At 42.2% G+C, this 24391-nt stretch overlaps 1 protein-coding gene across 9 annotated transcripts in view; it reads left to right on the top strand.

The window, feature by feature from the left end:
- The first annotated feature begins 1684 nt into the window (after nucleotides 1-1684).
- Nucleotides 1685-24391, top strand: part of ATP9B (ATPase phospholipid transporting 9B (putative)) — a 229832-nt gene continuing 207125 nt past the window's right edge. For 4 of the 9 annotated variants that reach the window (XM_034996239.1, XM_034996240.1, XM_034996242.1 and 1 more), the window contains exons 1-4: nucleotides 1687-2220; nucleotides 2974-3147; nucleotides 16482-16632; nucleotides 19293-19406. In XM_034996239.1, the coding sequence (XP_034852130.1) occupies nucleotides 2201-2220; nucleotides 2974-3147; nucleotides 16482-16632; nucleotides 19293-19406 (459 nt within the window). In that variant the 5' untranslated portion in view covers nucleotides 1687-2200. Of the gene's footprint in view, nucleotides 2221-2973; nucleotides 3148-16481; nucleotides 16633-19292; nucleotides 19407-24391 lie in introns of all 9 variants that reach the window. The other 5 variants (XR_004677674.1, XM_034996246.1, XM_034996245.1 and 2 more) reach the window with 3 other exon arrangements.

Here is a 24391-nt window from a genome sequence, read left to right as displayed (position 1 = left end):
GACTCCCCGCTGAGCAGGGAGCCAGAAGCAGGACTCGATCCCAAGACCCTAAGATCATGACCTGAGCTGAGGCAGACCCTTAAGCACCTGAGCCATCCAGGCGTCCCTTTCTGTTACTGATTTTTAAAAGAAATTCCTTTATGGTGAGAGAACATACTTTGTCTAATTTCAGTTCTTCTTGAATTTGTTTGTGTTATGGCCCAGGATGTGGTCCGTGGGGATGAGGGTTCATTGTGCACTTGATGAGAACATTCTGCTGTGTAGGGTAGAGTGCTCTGTAAATGCCAGGCAGGGTAGGTTGGCTGACAGTGTTGACCACGTCTTTCTGTCCTTTCTGATAGTCTGTTTCTTCCATCAATTACTGAGAGAGGAGTTACGAAGTCTTCCGGCAGTATTATCGATTTGTTTCTTTGTCCTTTTACTTACATATTTCATACTTTGTGTATTTTGAAACTGGTGGTAGGTGCATGCACATTTATGATTGCTAGGGCTTATGGGTGATTTGATCTTTTATCATTATATAATGTTCTTTTTTATCCTGGGCAGTTCTTCCATTTTATTTTTTTGATGTCTTCTTTGTCATATTGTAATAGCTACTTTTCTTCCTTTGAAAGAGCGTTTGTATCGTATCTTTTTCCATCTTTTTATTTTTAATCTTTTAACATTATATGCCATTATATTTCAAGTATTTTTATTTTTTTTGTAGGTAGTGATTTTTGTCCTCCAGGTGACATTTGGCGACATCTGGACACATTTTTTTTTAAAGATTTTATTTATTTATTTATTTGACAGAGAGAGAGACACAGCGAGAGAGGGAACACAAGCTGGGAGAGTGGAAGAGGGAGAAGCAGGCTCCCGGCCGAGCAGGGAGCCCGATGCAGGGCTCGATCCCAGGACCCTGGGATCATGACCTGAGCCGAAGGCAGACGCTTAACGACTGAGCCACCCAGGCGCCCCCCCTGGACACATTTTTATTGTCACGACTCGGGGGGTACCGCTCCTGGCATCAAGTGCATAGTGGCCTGGTTTGCTGTTGAACATTCCACAATGCGCAGGACAGCTCCATCAACAGAACCCTGAGACCCAAAATGTTAATGGTACTGCTGTTGAGAAGCTCCACTCTAAGGATTGCAGTATACACAGCTAACTTTTCACTGTTCATATTTTACACTTAATGTAAGCTATGGAATTGCCTGCTTCTTACGGGATAGCTGCCATATCCATTCACATCTTTCTATACTGAAAACTTCACCAGATGATGTTACAGCTTTTGCTTTCAATAGTCATACACATTTTAAAGAATTTTGTGTTCTTTATTTCTGAAATTCCAAGTTTCCTGATGGTATCATTTTTCTTTGTCTTGAAACTTTCTTTAGCTTTCTTTTGTAGGAGGTCTGATGGTAACATATCCTCCAAGTTTTATCTTTCATCTGAGAATGTTTTTGTTTGGCCTTCATTCCTAGAGGATCTTTTTGCTGGCTATAGAATTCTGGGTTGAGGGGCGCCTGGGTGGCTCAGTCCTTGGGCGTCTGCCTTCGGCTCAGGTCATGGTCCCGGCATCCTGGGATCGGGCCCCGCATCGGGCTCCCTGCTCTGTGGGGAGCCTGCTTCTCCCTCTCCCACTCCCCCTGCTTGTGTTCCCTCTCTCGCTGTGTCTCTGTCAAATGGATAGATAAAATCTTCAAAAAATATTTAAAAAAAAAAAGGAATTCTGGGTTGAGCCTTTTTCCCTTTCAGCACTTAGACATGGAGTTCCTGTCCTCTGACCTCATCTCTCTCCATAAGAAGTCCATGGGCATTTGAGTTGATGCGCTTCTATATGTAATGAGTGTTTTCCTCTGGCTGCTTCCAAGAGTTTTTCCTTCATCTTTGCTTCGAGTAGTTTGATTACAATGTGCTTTTTGTGATTTCCTTTGACTTTATCCTGTTTGAGGTTTGCTGTTGTCTTTAAGTAGATTGTGGTATTGTCTGGCACTCATTTATGCTGTAGTTGTGGGCTTGGTTGGTTTTATTTGTCTTGTATAAAGTCTGTGGACTTCAGAGGGTGCGAGGGGAAATTTCAGTTTCAGTGACTACCATCCTGTCCCAGGGACACAGAGGTCTGCGCTCTGATTTTTACAATTGAGGTTAATACCTACCACAGAGACTTGATGTAAAATCAAATAAGATAGCATTCGTGGGCTCTGCATTATACTTTCTGATGAATTCTTGGTTCTCAAGGTAAGCTTTTAGTTTTAAAATGTAAATGTGTCCGTGACTGAGGAGAGATAAAATGGGAACTTGATACAGTAGACTGCCTGTTTTTGGAATCAGAAGAGGATTATTGAACTCTAAAAGGGATGCTGGTTGTGGAGGAAATTATTGCATTGAATAGAAAGTTTAGGAAAGGGAATAACAGAGACAGAGAGTAAGTGTAAGTGGGACATAGCATCCTTGCTGCATATATCAAATCTGACAACAAACCAGGGGACCGTGTTCCCACCTTTCAACAGAAGATACTTACATAGTTCAAAAGTCACTTCCACGACTTTGATGAATATGAAGTTGGGCAGATTTTACATCCCATCAGTCTGTAGCAGAGTATTTAGATATGACCTGGAAGTATACATTTTTTGCTAATATTTCAGATGATTTTTTTTTATATTCCTGAATTGAACACCGTGAGTGGGTGGTACTGTTGAGCTGACTGTTCACACCAGTGGCTTTGTGGAGGGCTCCCCTTCTAGCATGGTCATGTCCACTTCCTTGGGCAGCCTGTTCCTTTCCTGCTGACCCTGGCTAAATACATTTTTTGTAAAGGAAAGTAGCATCCCTTATTTATAATGGTTTGCCTCCTCTGTAGACAGCTGAGTTTGAAGAAAAAAGAAAAATGTGGTTCGTAGAATGGGACCAGCTCTTGTCTTAAATAATACCCTTACTGGTGACAGAAGGCTGCTTGGCCTGCCTCAGCACTCTGTTTTTACCTCTGACCAGGTACCAGCTGGAAGATGAGTCTGCCCATTTGGATGAAATGCCATTAATGATGTCTGAAGAAGGCTTCGAGAATGACGAAAGTGATTACCATACGTTACCACGAGCTAGGATCACACAGAGAAAAAGAGGACTAGAGTGGTTTGTCTGTGGAGGATGGAAGTTCCTCTGCACCAGGTTTGTGATCTCTTGCTGCCTAATTTCCTATGCTCTCAGGTATACAGTTGAGGTATTTAGAAGCTCGGCTTCTAACATACTTATTTTTATATCAAACTAAAGAAGACACTCTCAGTGAAATGACATAATGGAAAGTGTTAAACATTAGTCAAAACCAAACATTGCTAATCAGAAAGGGATGGAATGCCAAGTTCACTTTCTTTTTTTAAGATTTTATTTATTTGTCCGAGGGAGACAGAGACACACACACACACACAGCAGAGAGAGAGCACAAGCAGGGGGAGCAGCAGAGGGAGAAGCAGACTCCCCGCTGAGCAAGGAGCCTGATGTTGGGCTTGATCCCAGGACGCTGGGATCATGACCTGAGCTGAAGGCAGACGCTTAATCGACGGAGCCACCCAGGCGTCCTCAAGTTCACTTTTTTTATGAGACATTTAAATGTTTAGAAAATGGAGAAAGATTAGTGGTTTTGTATTGACTGCATGGTAGAGTCAGTTCTGGTCACTGTGTCAGCATTTGTAAACCGTGCTCTCTTCCATCTGTGGTCCTGCTCTCATCCAGAAAGGCAGGTAGGGACCCGTAAAATGCAGTTTAATAACACCGTAGCTCTGTGTATTATTCGACTCAAATGCTTTGACTTGGAGGAAGATTCTTCAGTAAATTTAACTAGAAAGAAACAGAGATAAGAACTGCTCATATTTAAACAAGTTCACTGGTGGTTGAGATAAACTTCATCAGCTGTGCTCACCCTTGACTTAAGAGTCTGGTCTGTGAAACCACACTCTGTGTCTAGGACATTTGACCATTGACTGTCCTCCAGCCCTAGGGACAGGTAGGGCAAGATTTCAGCTGACTGATGCCAGCATAACTTGGGTGGGGTATGTCGAATAAATTACTGTTTTTATAGTCTTTCTGCTCTTTAAAGTTTGTGGTCAGTGCCTTTCTTACCATCTTGAACTTATATCCCTTTGACCATAAAAGAGATATAAGTAATTGTAGAAAGATATCTTATTTATCATCCTCATTATCTCTTTAGAAGTTTGCAAAAAGATGTTTTTACAACCGATTTGATTTTTGGGTCGGGTCACGTAGTTGTATTCAAACAGTGGTCTGTGGACTCCCAGGGACTCTGAGGAATCCCTCAAAGAGATTGACCACGCAGAATGGGGAAGTGAGCCTGAGCAGGATTTAGGCTTATCACCCCCTCTCAGCTTCCAATTAGTGTCTGTCTTCATCTTTCCTGTATATTGTAAGCTTTTCATATGAAGAAGGAATTTCATGGCTAAACAGGGTTTTAGAAATCACTGACTTGTGTTACTAATTTTTAATGAGTGATACAGTTTTTTAAAAAAACATTTTCTAGGTTAAATAGCCAATATTCCTGGAGTATTCTTTGGGGGTACTTAACTAAGTCTAGACTTAATTTCTTTAACAGTTGCAGGGCTATGCAGAATTGTTTTGTTTTGTTTTTCTTGTGTCCCTTGTGATGCTTTGTGCTTTTCAAGGGGTTTATCTACTTTCAAATATATAAATTCCTGTAATATAAAATGTATGAGGTTCAGGAGCGATGTCACATTTTATTATTCCTGATATTGTTAATTTATCTCTCCCTTTCTCCTATTAATCTTGATAGGAGGTTATCAGTTCTTTTCAAAGAGCCAAACTTCTGGTGTTGTCTTTGCTTTTGAAATTTTAAACTTTTATCATGAAATAAATCCAAACTTGAAATAAATTCACTTTTATCTTGAAATAAATCCAAACTTATAGAAAAGTTGCGAGAATTCCTCTATGCCCTTTGCCTAAGATCACTAATGTTTAATCTTTTGCCACATTTATTTACCATTCTCTTTATATCTGTTATTTTCAGAGTGATTTCAGACGAGGTTGCTTGTTACTTCATTCCTCTTTGATCTTAGTAGTTCAGTGCATGTTTCTTAGGAAGAGGCTATTTTCGTACGTGGCCACCAGGCAGTTGCCATATTCAGGAGATTTCGCTCTGACACAGCTCGGTCTCCTGTCCCGATCCTGCCTGCAGAGCGCCCTTCCTCTCTAGGCTGGCCTGGTGTTTAGGTGGCCATCTCCATGAATCTGGAGCCGCTCTTGCCCTTTCTTTGTCTTGCATTCCATTGATATTTATGAGAACTACACAACAAGTATTTTATAGAACATTTAAGATTTGGGTTTGTCTGAGGTCTCCTCGCCATTAGATTCAGGTTAAACATTCTCTGTGGGACACTGTATGAGTGACACTGTGTCCCTCTTAGGATGTCTGCTTCCTGTGTCATTGAAGTCTGGTCTGCCCTTAATTTTTTTCATACTGAGTTTAACTTGCCTTTCTTTTTCTGACTTCATCAGATGGATTCTCAGATCACCAGCATTGTACTTTTTTCTTTTTTAAAAATAGATGCATTTCAGTTTTGACACATGGTATTTTCATTATTATTTAGTTCAAAATATGTTCTCATTTACCTTGTCATTTCTGCTTTAGTTGATGTTCAATTTAGAACCATGCTGATTAATTTCCAAACAGTCGGGAATTTTCCTAATTATCTTTTTGTAATTGATTGTTATCTTTTTTTTAAAGATTTTATTTATTTGTTTGAGAGCGAGAAAGTGAGAGCAAGAGAGAGAGAGCACAAGCAGTGGGAGAGGGGCAGAGGGAGAGGGAGAAGCAGACTCCCTGCTGAGCTGGGAGACTGGAGACACAGGGGCTGGATCCCAGGACCCTGAGATCATGACCTGAGTTGAAGTCAGATGCTTCATGGACGGAGCCACCCAGGTGCCACGTGATCGACTGTTACCTTAATTCCACTGTGGCCCGAGAACATACTTAGGATTTTTTTCTTTCAGTCTTGTAGTGTGTTGAAACTTACTTTATGATTCATCGTATATGGGCAGTGTTAGTCAATTTTCTGTGTGTATTTGAAAAGCGTTTGTACTTTTTTGTTGACTGTGTTGCTTTTTTTTAAAAAAAAAAAGATTTTATCCATTTATTTGACTAATTTGTTAATAGTCTTGTTTGAATCTTCTGTATTCATATTCAGACTTTACTTATCAGTTACTGAGAAACTTGTGTGTCTCAACATCATTGAGGATGTGTCTACTGCTTTAAATTAGTGTTGCTTTATATGTTTTAGAGTATGTTATTAGATGATGCGAGTGTAGGGTTACTAACTTACTGTTGGATTGATCTTTATCTCTGATAATATTTCTTCTATGCATGCTCATAATTTCCAACTTAAATAAAATACCAGCTTTCTTTATTTTTATTTTTATTTCTTTATTTTAATTCCAGTTAGTTGACATACGGCGTTATATTAGCTTCAGGTGTACAATATAGTGATTCAGCATTTCCATACATCACCCTGTGCTTAACACAAGTGCCCTCCTTCATCCCCTCCACCTATTTCCCCCCTCCCCTCGCCGCCTCCCTCTGGTGACCATCAGTCTGTTCTCTGTTATTAAGACTTGTTTCTTGATTTGTCTCTCTCTTTTGCTCTCTCTCTTCTCTCTACCAGCTTTCTTTGGTTAGTATTTGCATGGTATATAATTTTCATCCTTTTACTTTTTTTTTTTTTTTTAAGATTTTATTTATTTATTTGAGAGAGAGAATGAGAGACCGAGAGCATGAGAGGGAGGAGGGTCAGAGGGAGAAGCAGACCCCACGCCGAGCAGGGAGCCTGATGTGGGACTCGATCCTGGGACTCTAGGATCATGACCTGAGCCGAAGGCAGTCGCTTAACCAACTGAGCCACCCAGGCGCCCCCTTTTACTTTGTTTTATTAAAAAAAAAAAAAACTTTTCTGGGGTGCCTGGGTGGCTCAGTTGGTTAAGCATCTGCCTTCAGCTCAGGTCATGATCCCAGGGTTCTGGGATCAAGTCCCCCATCGGGCTCCCTGCTCAGCGGGGAGCCTGCTTCTCCCTCTACCCCTGCCCCTCTCCCCTGCTCATGCTCTCTCTCTCACTCCTCTCTCTCTCTCTCTCTCAATAAATAAAATCTTAAAAAAAATGCTTTTCTTTTGAAATAATTATAGCTTCACAGGAAATTGCAAAGTTAGTATAGAGGGGGGCGCCTGGGTGGCTCAGTGGGTTAAGCGACTGCCTTCGGCTCAGGTCATGATCCTGGAGTCCCAGGATCGAGTCCCACATCGGGCTCCCTGCTCTGCGGGGAGCCTGCTTCTCCCTCTCCCCCTCCCCCTGCTTGTGTTCGCTCTCTCGCTGTGTCTCTCTCTGTCAAATAAATAAATAAAATCTTTAAAAAAAAAAAAAAAAGTTAGTATAGAGGGGTCCCACTTACCCTTCACCCAGTTCCCCCCAGTGGTTGCATCTTTTTTTTTTTTTTTTTTAAGATTTTATCCATTTATTTGAAAGAGAAAGAGTGAGCCTGAGGTGGGGAGGGGCAGAGGGAGAGGGAGAAGCAGGCTCCCTGCTGAGCAGGGAGCCCCACACGGGACTGGATCGGGGGACTGGATCGCAGGACCCTGAGCCAAAGGCAGCCGCTTAACTGACTGAGCCCCCCAGGCCCCCCCCCAGTGGTTGCATCAAACCAGAAAGTTGATGCTGGTATAAACTGTATATAGTTACTACATTTTACTGCATGTGTAGGTCTGTGTAACCACCACTGCAGTAAAGATACAAAACTGTCCCATTACTGCAGGTGTCTCCTATCTGCTGCCTTCTATAGTCATGTTCTCTCTCCTACCCCAGGCCCTAGCCTCTGGCAACCACTAATCCATCTCTATTTCTATAATTATAATTTTGAGAATGTCAAATAAGTGAAACCATTCAATTTGTGATTTTTGGAGATTGGCCTATTTCAGTCAACACAGTGCCCTTGATAACCATTCAAGTAGTTGTGTGTATCAATAGTTTTTCCTTTTCATTGCTGACTGGCATTCCAGGGGATGGATGAATGTTTGTTTAACCATTCACCTACTATAGGACATTTAGATTGTTTCAAGTTTCTGGCTGCTGTGAATCATCATGTACAGGTTTTTTTTGTGTGTGGACATAAGTTTTCCTTTCTTTGGGCTAAATGCTCAGGAGTGCAGTTGCTGGGTTGCATAATAAGCATATGTTTAGTTTTTTATGAAAGTGCTGAACTGTTTCCCGGAGTGGTTGTACCATTTCACATTCCCACCAGCAGTGAAGGAGAGATTCAGTATCTCCTTGTCAACCTTGTTGTCACTGTTTTTTATTTTAGCTGCTGGAATATGTGTGTAGTGACAGCTCACTGTGGCCTCAGGTTGTTTGCATTTTCTAAAGGACTAGTGAGGTTGACTGTCTTATTTGCCTTAGGCATGTCTTCTTCAGTAAATGTTTCTGTAGGTCTATTTTCTTCTTGGTTTGGTTTTTTTTCTGGTGAAGTTTTAAGAGTTCTTTATATATTTCACTTGTGAGTCTTCTGTTAGGTGGGTAGTTTGCAACTATTTTCTTCCCTTCTGTAGCTTGTCTTTTCATCCTCTGAGAGTTTTCCCACAGATCCAAAGTCTTTAATTTTGATGAAGTCCAGCTGTTTGTTTTTTTCTTTTGAGCACTGCACTTTTGGTGTCACGTTGAAGAACTTTTCGCCCAGCCCTGTGTCTCAAAGATTTTCCTCTCTAAGTTTTATAGTTTAACATTATTTAGATCCTTTTTGAGTTATTTTTGTATAAGGTGGGAAGTTTTGGTTTAGATTTATGTTTTGCCTGCGTATATCCAAATGCTCCAGCACCGTGGTTGAATTGCTTTTATGCTGTGTCTCTGGTCGGTTGGCTACACGTGCGTGGGGCTTGTTTCCTGTCTTGTCCCTTCGTCTGCCCTGCTAGTGCCACCCAGTCTGGAGAACTGTCTCTATCTAAGTCTTCAGATGGGGCAGGTTGATTCCTTGTATTTTATTCTTTTTCAGGATTTTCTTAGCCATCTAGTTATTTAGGCCTTTCCATAGACATTTTAGAATAATCTAGCCCAGTCTGTAAAATCCTTTCAGGGATTTTGATAGGAATTATGTTTTACCTGTATATTAACTTGGGGGAAATGACATGTTTACTGTGTTGAATCGTCTAGATCACAATTTACTTCTCTCCATTTATTGAGAACTTTGACCTTTTTATCAGCATTTTGTAGTTTTCAGCACACACGTCTTACACGTGTTAGATTTATTCCTAAGTATTTCTTTCTTTTTTTTTCTTTTCTTTTCCCTTCTTCGTGTTTGTAACTGGTATTTTAAATTTTGGTTTCCACATGTTCATTGCTGGTGTATAGAACTAGAGTTGGATTTTGTATGCTTGTCTTGTATCCTACAACCTTGCTGAACTTACTGTTAGTGCTAAGAGTGTTTGTGTAGATTCCATGTAATTTTCTACTTGGACAGTCCTGTCATCTGCAAACAGAGACCGTTTTAGTTCTTCGTTTTATAGCCTGTATGCCTTTTCTTTTCTTTTTTTGCCTATGGGTCTGTCTGGAACATGCACTCTTATATGGAATAGCAGTGGCGAGTGTACCGTCTTGCTCCTCGTTCATAGTCCTAGAAAGCTTTCAGTATTTCACCATAAAGTGTGATGTGAGCTATGGGTTTTGTTTTTTTTTTTTCATAGATTGCTCATCTAAAACTATTGACAGTTTTTTAATTAAAATCTATCTTGTATTGGGTTGGTGTAATACAGACAATCCTGTCAGATTCAGAAGCAGGATCTGGAGATGTAGATTTCAGAGTCCTGTCATTGTCGGAATTAAGGGAAACCACACAGAAGGATGATGTTTCTGAAAACATCAAGGGACATGTGGTGTAAGTCTTTGAAAAATAAAGGAAAGGGACACCTTGGGGAGAAAGACAGTTTTGGGAAGGAAGACTAATATCCATCCTTTTAAGCAGAGGGAAGGGTAGGGGTAGAAGGGTGAAGCAGTGGTGGAGAAGATGACTTTTATCTTATCCTTAATTGGGAACATGGGATCATTTGAGTGGGGAGGTGACTGGGATTCAGATGAGGACTGAAAGCATGGGAAAATTGGTCATGCTTTGGTGGAGAGATCAATAACCAACAAAGGAAAATCAGTAGTCATGCATTTGTATTGGATCCAGTGTAATGTTATGACTGTCTTATCAGTGAGAGAGCCTGAACTGTCGCAGACTTGGCAGTGGAAGTGTGGCTGTGGGAGCTGGGAGTGGGCGGTGCCCAGGGCTGTGAACTGAGGAAAGAGCTTGCAGCAGAGGAATCTGGCTGGAGCCACCATCAGAAGTCATCTTTTCGTGGCTGTGGTGTGCAGTTCACAGCTATGTGTGCTCCATGAGCGCAGGGTGCAGGGAGGAGCGGGAGCGGTGCTGTTGGTGCTCTTCCTTCCTGGTACGCACCTTCTTCAGGAGCTGGGCATTCATTCTCAGCACTGTCTGCAGCCAGGAACTGGAAAAGTCCTTCTTGTGATGGTCCAGGGCCAAGCCAGAAACTGAACCAAGGTCTGATTTGACAAACCAAAGCCCTTGCTCTTCGCTCTGTGGCCTGGGGAACGTGCTAGGGTGAGGACTTGTGCTCCAAATAAGACTAATCCCGACTGGTGTCTTTACGTGGATAAAGGCCGGTCTCGCCATCCTAAGGGGAACCCGGCATGAGGATTGCTGCAGTCGAGGAGGCTGAGAACCTGTATCTCGTGTGCATGGAGAATCACTGAATGAATGCCAGAGGAGCCGTCGGAGATGGCTGAAAACACGGAGGAAGTGGGAGTGGGTACTGACAGGCACAAACTGTGAGGACGTGGACAGTTTAGTGTAAATGGCGTGGACTCTAAAGGGGCCTTGTGTACTATGGAAGGGGTACTTACCCTTGCTACCAAACAGTTGCCAACAATTATGGACTTTAATGTTAGGAGTCTTTTCATAGTGCTGAATACATTGTTGAATTAATTTTTTGAAAGTTTTATTTAAGTAATCTCTACACTCATCATGGATCTTGAACTCATGATCCCGGGATCAAGAATCACACACTTTTCTGACTGAGCCAGCCAGATGCCCCCATTGTTGAATTAATTAATTTTGGTCTTTTATAGCACTTTGTTTTTACCAAATGGAACGTAGACAAATTTTGGATTTTATTTGTAATATATTACTTTTTTTTAAAGGAAAATGTTAAGAATATATTTCCAGATGTAGATGTTAGCAAAACACCCATGTTTGGGGGACATTAAAACAATAAAATATAATAGATGTGTATATAAAGTCTTTACCTCTGTAAGTGGTGATCGTGTAGAAAAAGCTAACTGAACCATGTTGGTGGGTTCTAATCAGTCTGTATGGCACTAATGTGTGTCTTTTTTGCTGTACGGAATGAGAAATGATCCAAGATATTGTCATGCTCTTCTTGTTCAGTGATATCTGCCATACTGAGAAATTGTTTAAATTAAAAACTGCACTTTGGGTGCTTGGGTGGCTCAGTCGGTTAAGCGTCTGCCTTCGGCTCAGGTCATGGTCCCAGGGTCCTGGGATCGAGTTCTGCATCGGGCTCCTTGCTCAGGAGAAGCCTGCTTCTCCCTCTTCCTCTGCTGCTCCCTCTGCTTGTGCTCTCTCTCTGTCAAATAAAATCTTTAAAAAAAATAAATAGAAGCTGCACCTTACACAACAAAATTGTACATCTAACAACTTAGATTAGTTTTATTTTCTTAATTTCTTACAGATTTTCATTTTTGAGTATTTGTTACTTTTTTTCCCCTAAATGTTAGGCATTATAAAATACAGTGTTTACTAACATTATTAGGTGTTGGATCAATGAGTAGAAGATGCATAAAATTACTTAGTTTAATTGCAGAAGGAAATGTTGGTGAATATTGCAATAAAGGTAGGTAGCAAATAACAATAATGAGTTGTAAATATTTCAGGTAGGTTGCAACTAATATTGAGTTGTGAGTATTTCAATGTATTTCTATTTGTAGACTCTGACTAGTGAGGCTTATTTTATTTTATTTTATTTTAAAGATTTTATTTATTTGACAGAGAGAGACACAGCGAGAGAGGGAACATAAGCAGGGGGAGTGGGAGAGGGAGAAGCAGGCTCCACGCGGAGCAGGGAGCCCGATGTGGGGCTTGATCCCAGGACCCCAGGATCATGACCTGAGCCGAAGGCAGACGCTTAAGGACTGAGCCACCCAGACGCCCCTGAGGCTTATTTTAAAATTATTCTTCCTAATTTCAGCAACTGAGTAGGCTTTAATTTCTTCATGGCTTAAAAACTGCTTTCTCATTTTTATTATTTGGTAAAAATTCCAGCTCTGACACATTGAAAAAATTTTTCTGTAATCTGCCCCCTAAAACTTGGACTGTCCTTCCTGTGAGTTACTGTGATGCACATCGATATGCTAGTTCTCTGGGGCTGGTGGTGGTGTCTTTCTTAGGAGACTTATATTTCACTTCTTACCAAAAGTCACTTTGTCCCTTAGGAAAGTGGAGCCACTGAGGGCATTTTCATAGGAACAGTGGGGTGGATGGGTGGGTCAGGGGCGGGGGAGGGATGTCAGATACCGGGATTATTCCTGTTCTTAATGGTCTCTACGCTTTCAGGGGATCTGCAGCACATTTGCAGTGCAGAAGCATGGGGAGATGCGAATCTTTTAAGAAGGCAGTAGGCTGCGCTGCTCTTGGTAACCATGGGTACCTGTTGGGTATCATAAGTGTCTAAATTTGGTTGTTTTTGGAAGAAGGCTCTCTAAAGTTTGGGAGTTACGTAACTGTGGCTAGTTAAAGCTTTAGGAGACAGGATCTTGGTATATTAAAGATACTTTATTTAATATTAGAGTGTTACTTTGATTATAGAGGCCTTTGTGAAAAGCTGCTGATCCTACAGTGTTGTAAGGAAAAACACACTGTGCAATGTTGGATTTAGTGTCGCTTTCCCTCGATGGTGGCAGGTGACTTAACCTCTGAATAGGGAGTGTCCCCTGAGCGATCATGCCTGAAGTGTCACCAGCTGTGGCTCCTGGTTATTTTCTCCCACCCTCTCTGAGATTCTCCCTCTCTGTATCAGTATTTAACAGTATATTTTACGAAAAAATTGCCCGTAGTTTTATGTTCCTGCTTAGCTCTACAACATAGTAAGGCATACATTTACTTTTTGGGTTACAGGTTTTGTTTTAAATGTTTGGTGTTCATGCCCTTTACTCTTTGCATTCAAGTCACCTGTCTTCCTTTCTGGTCCTGTTTTCTGTCTGCATCATCCAGTGGCAATTCTGGTGATGCTCCAGGCTTGTCAAACCTCAAGCATTGTATTCATTTAATTTTGTGAAATAGCATGTGATTTGATTATGGCTTCCTACCGACAACTTGCTTCTGTGTTTGCATAAGGAAATAATTAGTAATAACACTTTTGTTTCTTGATAATTCTTAGTAGCAAAGTGTTGCACATAGTTTAGTTACATCTCGGAAGTCTGGGGATCTTGGTTTTTTTTTCCTCTACCGGGTTGTAGAGAAAAAAATTAATAAACTGCTGAGTTATGTGTGTTTTTAGCCCTTGGTATTTAATTCAGAGTTTACAGAGCGGAAGGCTTTGGAACTCCGTGGGTCGTTAGTTTCAGCGCAGCACGCAGTGTTGGTGTGGAGGCTTTCCTTCTGGCTGTGCTCTGCAGCGTTCATGTGATGCACAGCGTGGTTTTGCATTTATAGAGCCTTTTGCCGTAGACTTGGTAAAATCCACATTTCCTAAATTTTATATTTATTTTTCACACACTTAATCTTGCCTGTCTTCTAGTTCATCTTAGATTTGTCTGACTTGTGTACGTCAAACTGTCATGGTAGGTGTTTCAGAACGAGAATTCGTATTTGAATACATCGCTGGAGGATTTCGCCATAGTCGCGGTGCTGAAGGCTTGCATCTCATCTGCTTCCCACGGGCCAGCCCTGCCCCTGCCCCTCCCGTGACGTGGGAATGGTCTAGATCTGGTGGCCACTGTGGGAGCCGGTGGCTCATGTGACTGAGGAGCTGGGCTTTTTATTTCACTTCATGTTAATTCGTATGAAAATAGTCATGTGCGGCCAGTGGATTCTTCGCTGGGCGGCGCAGGCATGTACCCTTGTGCCAGAAGGAGTGTTGGAGACGTTTGCGTGTGACTGAGGGCGGCCGCGCCCCGCGTTGCGCCCCGCGCTCCAGAGCGCGACCTCCTGTCACCAGCGCTCTCACAGATGCGCACGCAGACCCTCGACCTGCTGGGCGCTCCTGTGGAGTCTGTTACCTGCGTTTGCCATGTTCTGACGGGCCCGGCCTGACGTGGGGCCTGACGTGGGGCCTGACGTGGGGCGGCGTGAACACTGGGCTCACGGGCAGCGCGCGGTCAGGCTTTGCCCTCAGCTCTGCCACCGCCTCGATGCCTCATCTTAGGGAGGTCATTTACCTTTCTGGCCTCCCGTCTGTCCCGTGGAAGATGCGCGAGTCTCACATCGCTGTGCTGCCGCCGCAGGTGTCGGACTGATTAAGCCCCGGGCAGGGAGGGGCCCCTCCCAGCTTGCATGGGGGGTCGTCTTGTGTGACGGGACCGTGAGGTGTCCGTGCCTCCGAGAACATGCCGTATGCAGCTAGATAAGAGGTTGGCGACGCAGAGCTACTGCCAGGAAGAACGAGGGAAGGAGCCCCTGGGGCTCTGGGCTGTGTGGGCTGGTGCCGCGGGGAGGGGTGGCTGTGGAGCCGTAAGTTTGCGGGCGGCAAGGTGCGTTGTGCCGCAGGGGAAGAAGCCTTGTCAGAAGCCTGACCTTGGCGCGGCCACATGGTAGAAGCAGCAGGAGGTGAGAAATAGTAATTTGAAGCAGATTACATTTTATTGGAAGCCTTACTTAATTTTTGTTTCATTCAAGCACGAGCAAGATCACATATCCCCAGTATTTTACTGAAATCTACTTAACACCCACCCCCCGCCAACAAAAGGCAGTAAAGGCAGGAATACATACTGTGGCAATCTTAAATCACTTTAATAATATCCTGGTTTGTAACTGCTGGGATTTAAAAGTATCCATTATGTGGGGAGGATGCTATCTGTCCTTAAAAGTTGGAGTGGGAGGGGTCCTGGGGGGTGGTTTGGCACTGACCTGCTTGGCTGTGCCCCTGGCCCTCGGGATTGCCATCACAAGAGAGCTCCTCCAGGTAGCAGTGCTCCCAGTCCTGCGGGCGGGTGGGCGGGCGCGAGGTGGATGCCCACAGCTGGAGGGCGGACTCCTGTCCTTCCGGACTGAAGATTTTCTGTGCACAGCTGAGAGAGAGGCGGATACTCGGTGGAGGTACCCCAATCTCAGTGTACAGGATACCGCCGTGGGTGCCATGCAGAGTAGGCGATTTCCGAAGGTGGACGTCAGTGTGACTGGGGTAAAGGGCTGGTGCGCCCTCCCCACCTGCCATGGGAGACATGCAGTGATTTCAGGATGGAAGTCCTGATAGGCCAACTTCATTGTATCATCACACCTCCTGAGACTGATATTGTCACGCAAGATTTCCTGTTAACTTTCCAGCTGAGTCTGTCGCAGAGTGAAGTTCAGAGCGTCTGCCTTTTGGGGCTGGCTTGCTGTTGTAGCCCGGACTACACCTGGAAGATGCAGTTGAGCAGCCTCCCTTCATAAGCCGTTCTAGGTCTCCTTCTGCCATTTGGAGATTGGAGCAAAGCCAGATTGTTAACGCTGAAGTTTAAATTCACGATTATTATTTTGTGCTTAGTTCAGATGATGTTGATACCTTTTCACCATTTTCTTAAGTATTTTGAGAAAAGTTTATTCTCTCTATCCAAACACGATGGTTTGGATGTCCAGGAAGTGGAAGTGTGTGTGCTGCTGAAGTCCTGAGGCTGTGGCGCATGGACGGACGGGAAGAGAGCTTTAGCCCCAGTTAGCATGAGCGTCTCCTCTTAGACGTCAGTGTCCTTTCTCAATGCTGAATTGAGCCGTAAGTCTTAAGTTTATATTAATGCTACTAAAATGGTCCTCCATAAGAGAGGAAAAGAGGGATTACCTGAGAGAGTTGACGTCTGAGGACCTTTGTCATTGGATCACTGAGTGGTGTATTGAGAATTGCAAACGACACGGCTCTCCTTTTCTCCTCATAGAAGAGCATTGATTGCTTCAGAATCTTGATGGATTTGTCAGTAAGAGGGTCTAAACAGGGGAGATCATTTCCCTGAGGCTCTAGGAGTCATTATGCACTCATACAAGTCTCTTCCTGTGTTTCATGTCAAAGTTACTTCAGTATAACCTATTTTAAGATAACCTTTACAGATGAGCGTTATATATGCTATCGGTGTCTGGTAAATACAGAAACAATCAGTATTGGCTCTAAATATGTAGAATTAATTTAAAAAATTTTTAAAAAGCATATATAATGAGTGTCTTTTGTTTCATGCAGTTGCTGTGATTGGCTGATAAATATTTGTCAAAGAAAGAGGGAACTGAAAGCTCGCACAGTGTGGCTTGGATATCCTGAAAAGTGTGAAGAAAAGCATCCCAGAAATTCTATAAAAAATCAAAAATACAATGTATTTACCTTTATACCTGGGGTAAGACTATTACATTCTTAAGAATGAGTTTCATATCAGAGATTGCTAGCTCCTTTTGTTTTCACTGTTTATTTTTTTATTTTTTCCCCCCTCTTAATTGTGTCATGTCCAAATCAGTGACCTTTTGCTTTTGAACCATTCATGTTTCAAATAGTTGTTAAACAATTCATGCACACTTTTAATGGGTACATCATGGAGTTCAATATGAGAAAATTTATAGTTTGACTTCAGTCCTAGATAAACATATTTATATTATTGTAGAAATAACCAAGTAAGCCTAAATTAAATTATCAAAAAATAAGCCGTAAGTTTTGTTTGGAGGTGAAGTGGAATGTTAAGTTTAAAGCCTGCCAAGGAACTTCATGATGAAAGTAAAATAGTTTTTTATACAAACATGACTCAGTAACAAAATATCTGTAAGCATTTATAGATAATATTTTCTGCTTCACATTATAAATTTCAGGCCATGTTATATTGTTATATCATTAGTTATCTTTAATTAGGTATTATGTTAAGTGTAAATAACGAAGTTTATTTCATTACTTTTTTTGTTGCTAGTGACATTTTTGGCTTAAGTTACAAAACTGAGTATGTATTTAGGATGATTGACTAATTTTTGTTTTTTTGTACATCATTTCCTATTTTTATAGACCAATTTATTCATCTGTCTAAAGGCAAAAGGAAGCTGGTACTGGTTATATTTCTGTATCAAAGTTTCTGACACATTCTAGTTATTCGCTCTTATGCTGTTTACAAGAAAATCTCTTGGTAAAGTGAAGTAAGGGCTGTTTTATTTTTCATGTTTTAATTTAAATAATCACGCTGATTTTATACTGGGCATTGATTGCCCCTCGCCACCCTCCCCCATCCATCTAATAGTTGGCGAATGCTTCATATCTAATTAACTCTTTAGTAAAACACACAAAACTACTGTCTCCATCATTAAAAGACAGCTCTTTTGTCAGGACAATAAAATGTAAGCTGTCTTTCAGGCAGATAAATATTCTCATCTTTATTGAATGAAGCTACAGTTTTCTTTAAATTTTAAATACTCGCAGATGGGCGAAGCATTGTACATTTTCCTGAAGGTCACAGAGTTCATTCAGTAGACAACAGAGTGTTGACTACAGTGGCCTTAAGGCCACAGTGCAGCCTCGCTCTGCCCAGAGCACACCCCTGCCGCCCAGCAGGGTGGGCCGTGTCCTGGGGGCACCTGTTGGTGTGGCTGCTCCACTGTGAGCGTGTGAATTCTCATTCTTAGAGTGTCTCTTAAATTAGGCTTTTCATCTAAAACGTAGTATTTTAGAAACGTGGTAATTGCACAGTAGGAATTCTATGCCATTTTTAGCACAAATGGCAATTTTTGAATTGCTAATAGATATAATTTATGCTAACTGAGATTTTAAAGAAATCATTGAGGAAAAAGAGCTTTCTCTCCTGCTGAGATTAATTTATGAAATGACTCAAAACATCTTTAGACAGCAATTGAATATGATTATGAATATAAACGTGTTACCAATGTAGCTGATTTTTGAGTTGCACAAACAACTGTATGGTAATGTAGAAAACTTCATTATATAAAAACTGTGGTTCCAGACTCTTTAAGTCAACAATAAGTACTTAACCCATTGCTCTGCTCTTGTTAAAATTTCCATACCCTCCAAGTTGCATATAAAATGGCATCCAAGGAGATTTTGATTTGGAAGTTGCAAGGTTGTAAGTTTAATTGCAATTATAGTGTGCCATTTGAATTATTCTCATCTATAAACATGAGATTTGTTCCATTTTGATTTTCAATTTAAATTTAATAATTTGAGAATTTGTAAATAGAAGTCTGTTATATACCGGATCTTGGGTTTTCTTCCTTAAAGATAACTCTGTTTGAATTAAAAAACAAAAAGTTGCAGGATTTGCATTCCTAAAATTTTATTGAATGATACTTATTTTGTATTTGAAAATATTATTGCAGATCAACTGCCAAGAGATTATAAAGAATATATAGGTTGCTGTCTTCCTGAATTGATGTGCAATTCACATACTTTTTTGTCATTATTTCTTATACTTCGAGAGAAGTAAATAGAAGAGATGAAGGCAGTTTCTGTGAAGTCATATTGTGTATGTTTTGCTTGTTCACTCAGTTATTTTAAAGCTACCCAGATGTTCATGTTCCGAAACATGGCTATTATATTTATTTTTTACCATTTCATAAATATAAGGTTAATAGAACTTTCCCATTGTAAGAGTTTCTGAGTTATCAAGATATGCATTTGTGTGTATATAAATAATGTATTTATTGACTTAGTAACACTGGGAAGGTTTCGCTATCTCATTTGCTTTGATTTATATACAGAGATTTACAGAGGAGTGTGCAAAACTGGAAATTGTATACAAGTAAATCAAAACTTTTAGAGGATGCTTTTAACATAATTGGAAGTTCTAATTGTTTTTTCAGTATATTTTAAATATAATTTTAAATAAATATATATGTAATTTGGTTACTGGAAAGCCAGTGTCAAAATTACTTAATTTACTGTAACTCAGGGCATATTCGCACTGTTTGATGGAAATGTAGTTAGATATTGTGCTGATTTAATTATTTAATTGAAGTTTTAAAGGTTGTCCTTGGAGAGATTGTGTTAATTTTTTCTTTTCCTTTTTAGGTTTTATATGAACAATTCAAGTTTTTCTTGAATCTCTATTTTCTGGTAGTATCCTGCTCACAGTTTGTACCAGCATTGAAAATAGGCTATCTCTACACCTACTGGGCTCCTCTGGTAAAAGAAAAGATTTTTGAAATTAAGTTAAATTATTAATATTTAGTATTTGGTTTTCAGAGTGGAGATGGTTGAAGGATGAAGTGATCAGGTTTTCAGAAGCATGATACTGCTGCTATGTACCTTTGGGCTTCGCAGCCTCGCAGGGGCGTCGGGCTGTGCGCTGCCTGTGCGTCTTGGCTCAGGGGCCACTGGGCGCCTTTGCTGGCGGGCGTGGGGGTGGTCTCCATGGGGCATCCTGTATGTGCCCTGCAATACAAGGTCTGTCTCACCAGCCCTGCTCCCCCTGTGCCGATGGCGCTGTTGGGAATGATGGGGTGGGGTCTCCTCAGTGACTCTCTTGGCATCCTGGTAGATGGGCACTTCTTCCCTTTTGGCTGAAGTATCTCAGTCAGTGAAGTCCAGACGGTTCCTGGTTGGCAGCTCAGTGTGTGAAAGTTTTTGAAAGGCAGATGACACTTAGCATGAAATATTTCAACTTCAAACATAATGCTGTTTTAATGGCTTGATGCTGTTTGCCAGTAATTTTCATTAATTTTCAGCTTATACAGGCAAAATGTGTGCCTTCTTTCTTCCTCTCACCTGGAAAAATGTGCTGCTTCCTTTTGGGCAGATTACCAGCATAATCCAGTCAAGAAAACATAGTGAAAGGGCAGGGCTGGCATCCCCCACCTAAGCGCTCCCTTCAGAACTGGACATCTGATCAGCATGCTCCCGACTTAATCTCTTCTGGTTGGTGCCGCCCTGGCCCCCCAGAGAGGGTCTTCTCAGACGCACCGGGGAGGACTGGCAGAGGGGGCCGAAATCTCCCTGACAGGGTCCCTTCAAGCAGCCCCTCCTGCTCCCATCCACACAGACTTTCGAGTAGCATGGATTTGAGCGGTGAAAGTAACTGCATTGTCCTACAAATACAAAATCACCGAATGAATGAATACATGTCCACTCTTTAAATTAGCAAGGTTGGAAGACATTGGGGTTATTTAACTAGGGTGGTCAAGGAAGGCCCCTCTGAGGGGTGGCACTCAGATGCTATCCAGATGACAGAGTGGCTGGGCCGTGTGCAGAACACGGAAAAGAGATGTGCAGGCCAAGGGGGCCGGGGTGCTGGGGTGCTGCTGGAGCGTGGGGACGTGGGGACTGTGATGGATGGGAGGTCAGTGGGGGCTCCCATTTCCTCCTGAGTGGGAGAGGGAGCTGTCTGTCTCTCTAGGTGTCACACAGCACACAAAGGACACTGGAGCTCAGACCCCTGTTGTCACAGTTGGTTCAGGCCAGCTGGCTCTGGACAGAGGACAGAGACTGTTTTCTTTTTTCCTCGCGCCTTTCTTCCCCCTGCAGGCAACTTCTCTTCTGCATTTGAGATTCAGTTGTTATATCTCTCTTAATAATTTTACTACTTATGTTTGGATCACTAAAATAATAGTATTGTTTGCATGCTTTAAAAAATCTATATAAAGATTATCTTACTGTATGCTTCCTGTTGCATCATGCTTTTTTGGCTTAACATTGATTTATAAAATGGATCCATGATGACACATTCACTTTTCACTTCTCTGAAGTATTCCATTGGGTGAATATGTCCATCTTCCCAGAAAAGGAGACTTTGAGGTTTCTTCTCATTTTTCACAGTTACAGACTTTGCTATAATGGTCATTGTGATTGTACATTGTTCCCTGGGCACGTGAGCCGGAGACCCCTTAGGCTGTGTGCATCCTGGAAGTCTGATTGGCAGACTGCTCCTTACCTTTCCCAGTTTCCAATAAAAGCAGTGTAGCATTACAGAAATTTTAGAGCATAGAGAAAATACGTGCTCATCCTAAAGACACGACTGTACTTAAAATTTCAATGTTTATTTCTGGCCACTTTTTCTACCCCCGGCTTCACGAGGTTGCCCTGAATCCCTTCAGTATCACTCCCATCATGGGTTGAAATTCACTTTATCTGTGATATTCTCAGAACACAACATCTTCTTAAAAATCTAACGTAGAATGTGTTCATTTCTGTTTGCTTTTGCATCTTTTCCTATTAACTGTGATCTAAGTAGCTTTTAACCGAAGAGAATGTTAGTTTTAGATGGATTCCTGATGAGGAATTCATGCACAGAATTGACTGTCGGCCAGAGCTGGAGTGAGAGCGTGCGTATGAGCGTCGGTGCCTGTCCTTCCTGGGCTTCCATGTGATGTTTACGTCCTCTGACTCGATTGTCAGCTGGAGGTGTTGGAAATACTTAGTCCTTCTCTTGTCGGCGTGTGAGAATTAACGATGGCGTTTACAGAAGTGCCTCGGTCAGCCCCTGCTGCGGTGTTCAGGGAAGGGCCGTTGTTACTCTGCTGCACTTGCGTGTCAGGGGCCACAAAGAAAGGTGAAAAGCCCATTTTTCCCATTTGAGTACGCTTCATGTTGCCTTGTGACACGCCTGGCCAGCTTCTCATGTCCCTGCTCTCCTACCGCCCTGTCAGACCTCAGAAGTGGTCTGCTTTATGAAGCCGTGTCCTGTTGTTCTTTGGTTGGGTAGCAGCCACGATCGATGCCTTTCATCAGATAATCAGGACTGAAGATTTGTTAGTATCTGTGCTTGCACTGCTGTATACATCTTAACCTCTGATTTAGCAAAACTCTTAAAAAGGTGATGTGTCCATTAGATTCACCTTTGAATCCAAGAGGCAGGCTGAGGTATATTGGTTCCTTGATCCAAACTCACCTAAGAAAAAAATTTTTTAAACTGAAAATTCAGATATTATATACAGAAGATCTTTTTTATTAATCTAGGCAAACTTAACCTTTAAACTAAATCTACATCTAAAATGTGTAAATGTACACACACACACACACATATATACTATATATATATATATTTTTTTAAATAAAGGAGGTATGCTTCAGCGGGATTCTTTCCTAGCTCCTGATTCCTTGCTCTTTCTTGCCCACTGTGTTTGGCCCTGGCCTTTGTCGAGGGCCTGCACTAGCATGTGGTCCTTACACACACACTCAGCGTTTGACGTCTTTTCTCTGCCTGCTTTCTCAGGTTCTGTAAGTACCTGTAAGGTTGCTCAGAGAAAGGAATTAGTTAGCATTTCCCAATTCCTCTTTGCCAGAAACCTGCCAGTGGAGCATAAAACCATCACATAGCTGGTGGTTATAAAATCTTACGTCTGACGTCCACTAATTTTAAACAAGGCACTTCACATTTGTTCTGCTCTCCACCTCAAGGGTATTTCTGAAGACAGTGATGGTTTAATAATCTTTCTATATCAAGCACTCTGGCAATGTTATTTACCAGCTTCAGCTCTGATCTAATTTCTGTTATATTTTGCCTTAGAACAGGAGAGCAAACTGAAAATAAGTGATTTTACTGCGTTCTTGTGTCAGAATGAAGGTTACCTTTTGCATCATTCAGTTTCTACAGCAGCTCTTTGAGGGAAAGCTAGTGTAATCAGAGTAACAAAATGGATTGTAATGCTTCTATCAGAGTTAATCAGGTAGACTAGATCTAGCCATGCAGGCGGTTCTTAGATAAAGGAAGTCTGGATTGTTAACACTGCATCTTCCACGTAAGCTGGGTTCCTGGTATTTTTTAATGGAAAGTCAGATAGACTGCGTAGGTGAGCGGCCAGTCTGCGAGGACTCTGCTTTTCGGTCCTTCTGTCCACTCTTTGAGAGTCTCTGCATGTTGGAGGTGTGGGTGGAGTACGGAAAGGAGGAACCAGATCAGCTACTTGGGCTTATACCTCCTGCTGTCCAGAGACGAGCATGCTCAACATAAGCTGCACATTTAGTGTGACCTTTGCCGAAGTACGTGTGCTGCTGGTGTCTCAGTCTCCCTGTCTGAAGTAGAGCTGAGGGTACACACCTTGTAAGGTTTCTGTGGCATTTGAAAGGTAACTTACTCAGAATACATAGAGAAGTCTCTGGCGTGGTTAAACTGATACTATAATATATAGTAGAATTTTTTCTCATTTTATAAAATACCTCTTGTTTTGGCACTTACTCCACATGGCCCCTGGGCCATCTGGAGAAGAAGGAAGAAGGAATTCTACTCTGTGGCACAAGATTTAGTCCCGGCCCACGGACCGGCTGTGTGACACATTCCTGTCAGGCATTGTGACTGACAGACCTGATGCACAAATACTGTGGTTTCGCTGTGAAATGCTGTCACCCTCTTGGGATTGCTTTTGGCTCTTCTAGGTGGCATTACTGTAGCTTCCATCTTTGACCTGCTTGGTGCTGAGGCCATGGGAAGGTCCAGGTACTCCTGTGGAGCCGCTTGTCCACACCTTCCATAGGCCACCGGTCTGTTCTGATCCAGTTACGACCCAGTAGATCTAAACTCTGAAGGCGGAGGCCCATGTGTGGTAGACTCCAGTTGTTAAGAAGGAAACGGTGGCATGGCATCTCTTGCGCCTTTCTGGTCATCTGCTTTATGTTGCAGGGCTGGCTCTTGGGGCTTTTCTCAGGGTAGATATGCCAGCGACGGACGTGGTGGTATGGGAGTGACACCTCTTGGTTGTTGCTGGTCCTACACATCTGTCCTGTATTCAGGTAAACCTTAGATTTGGGGTGTGGCCCAGAGCAGCTTGTAGGTACTAGCAGTCTTTGCCTGTGACCAGGGCTCTGTCCCCTTGAAGAGTGCTTAACTCCTGTTTCAGAAGTGGGGACCTGCCCCTATTTGGTAATCTTCTCTAATATTACTGCTATAGAAATGAGAGTTTATTTCCACTCCCTGAGTTCTTGAAAGCACTAGGAACTATTACATTTTGTGGCTTATAATTGATGAATGGAGAAGTAACTTTTGCTGTCTTTAAGCCATACGTGTCCTGGGTGAAAGTTAGATTGACCTGGAGAGTCTAGATGACACATATATGTGTGGGCCTGTTCCTTGGACAGGAGAGGTGAAAGTACACATTCCAGGCAGGGCTCGAGCAAATCTGTAGCGCAGAAAACCTTCCAGGTGATGGTGCTACGTTAGCCTGATTCGGAGCCACTCC

Source organism: Mirounga leonina, unplaced genomic scaffold (genome assembly GCF_011800145.1).
Source record: "Mirounga leonina isolate KUSES-001 unplaced genomic scaffold, KU_Mleo_1.0 Mir_93, whole genome shotgun sequence".
In the NCBI taxonomy this organism is placed as follows: Eukaryota; Metazoa; Chordata; class Mammalia; order Carnivora; family Phocidae; genus Mirounga; species Mirounga leonina.
This window is presented reverse-complemented; position numbering and strand designations above follow the sequence as displayed.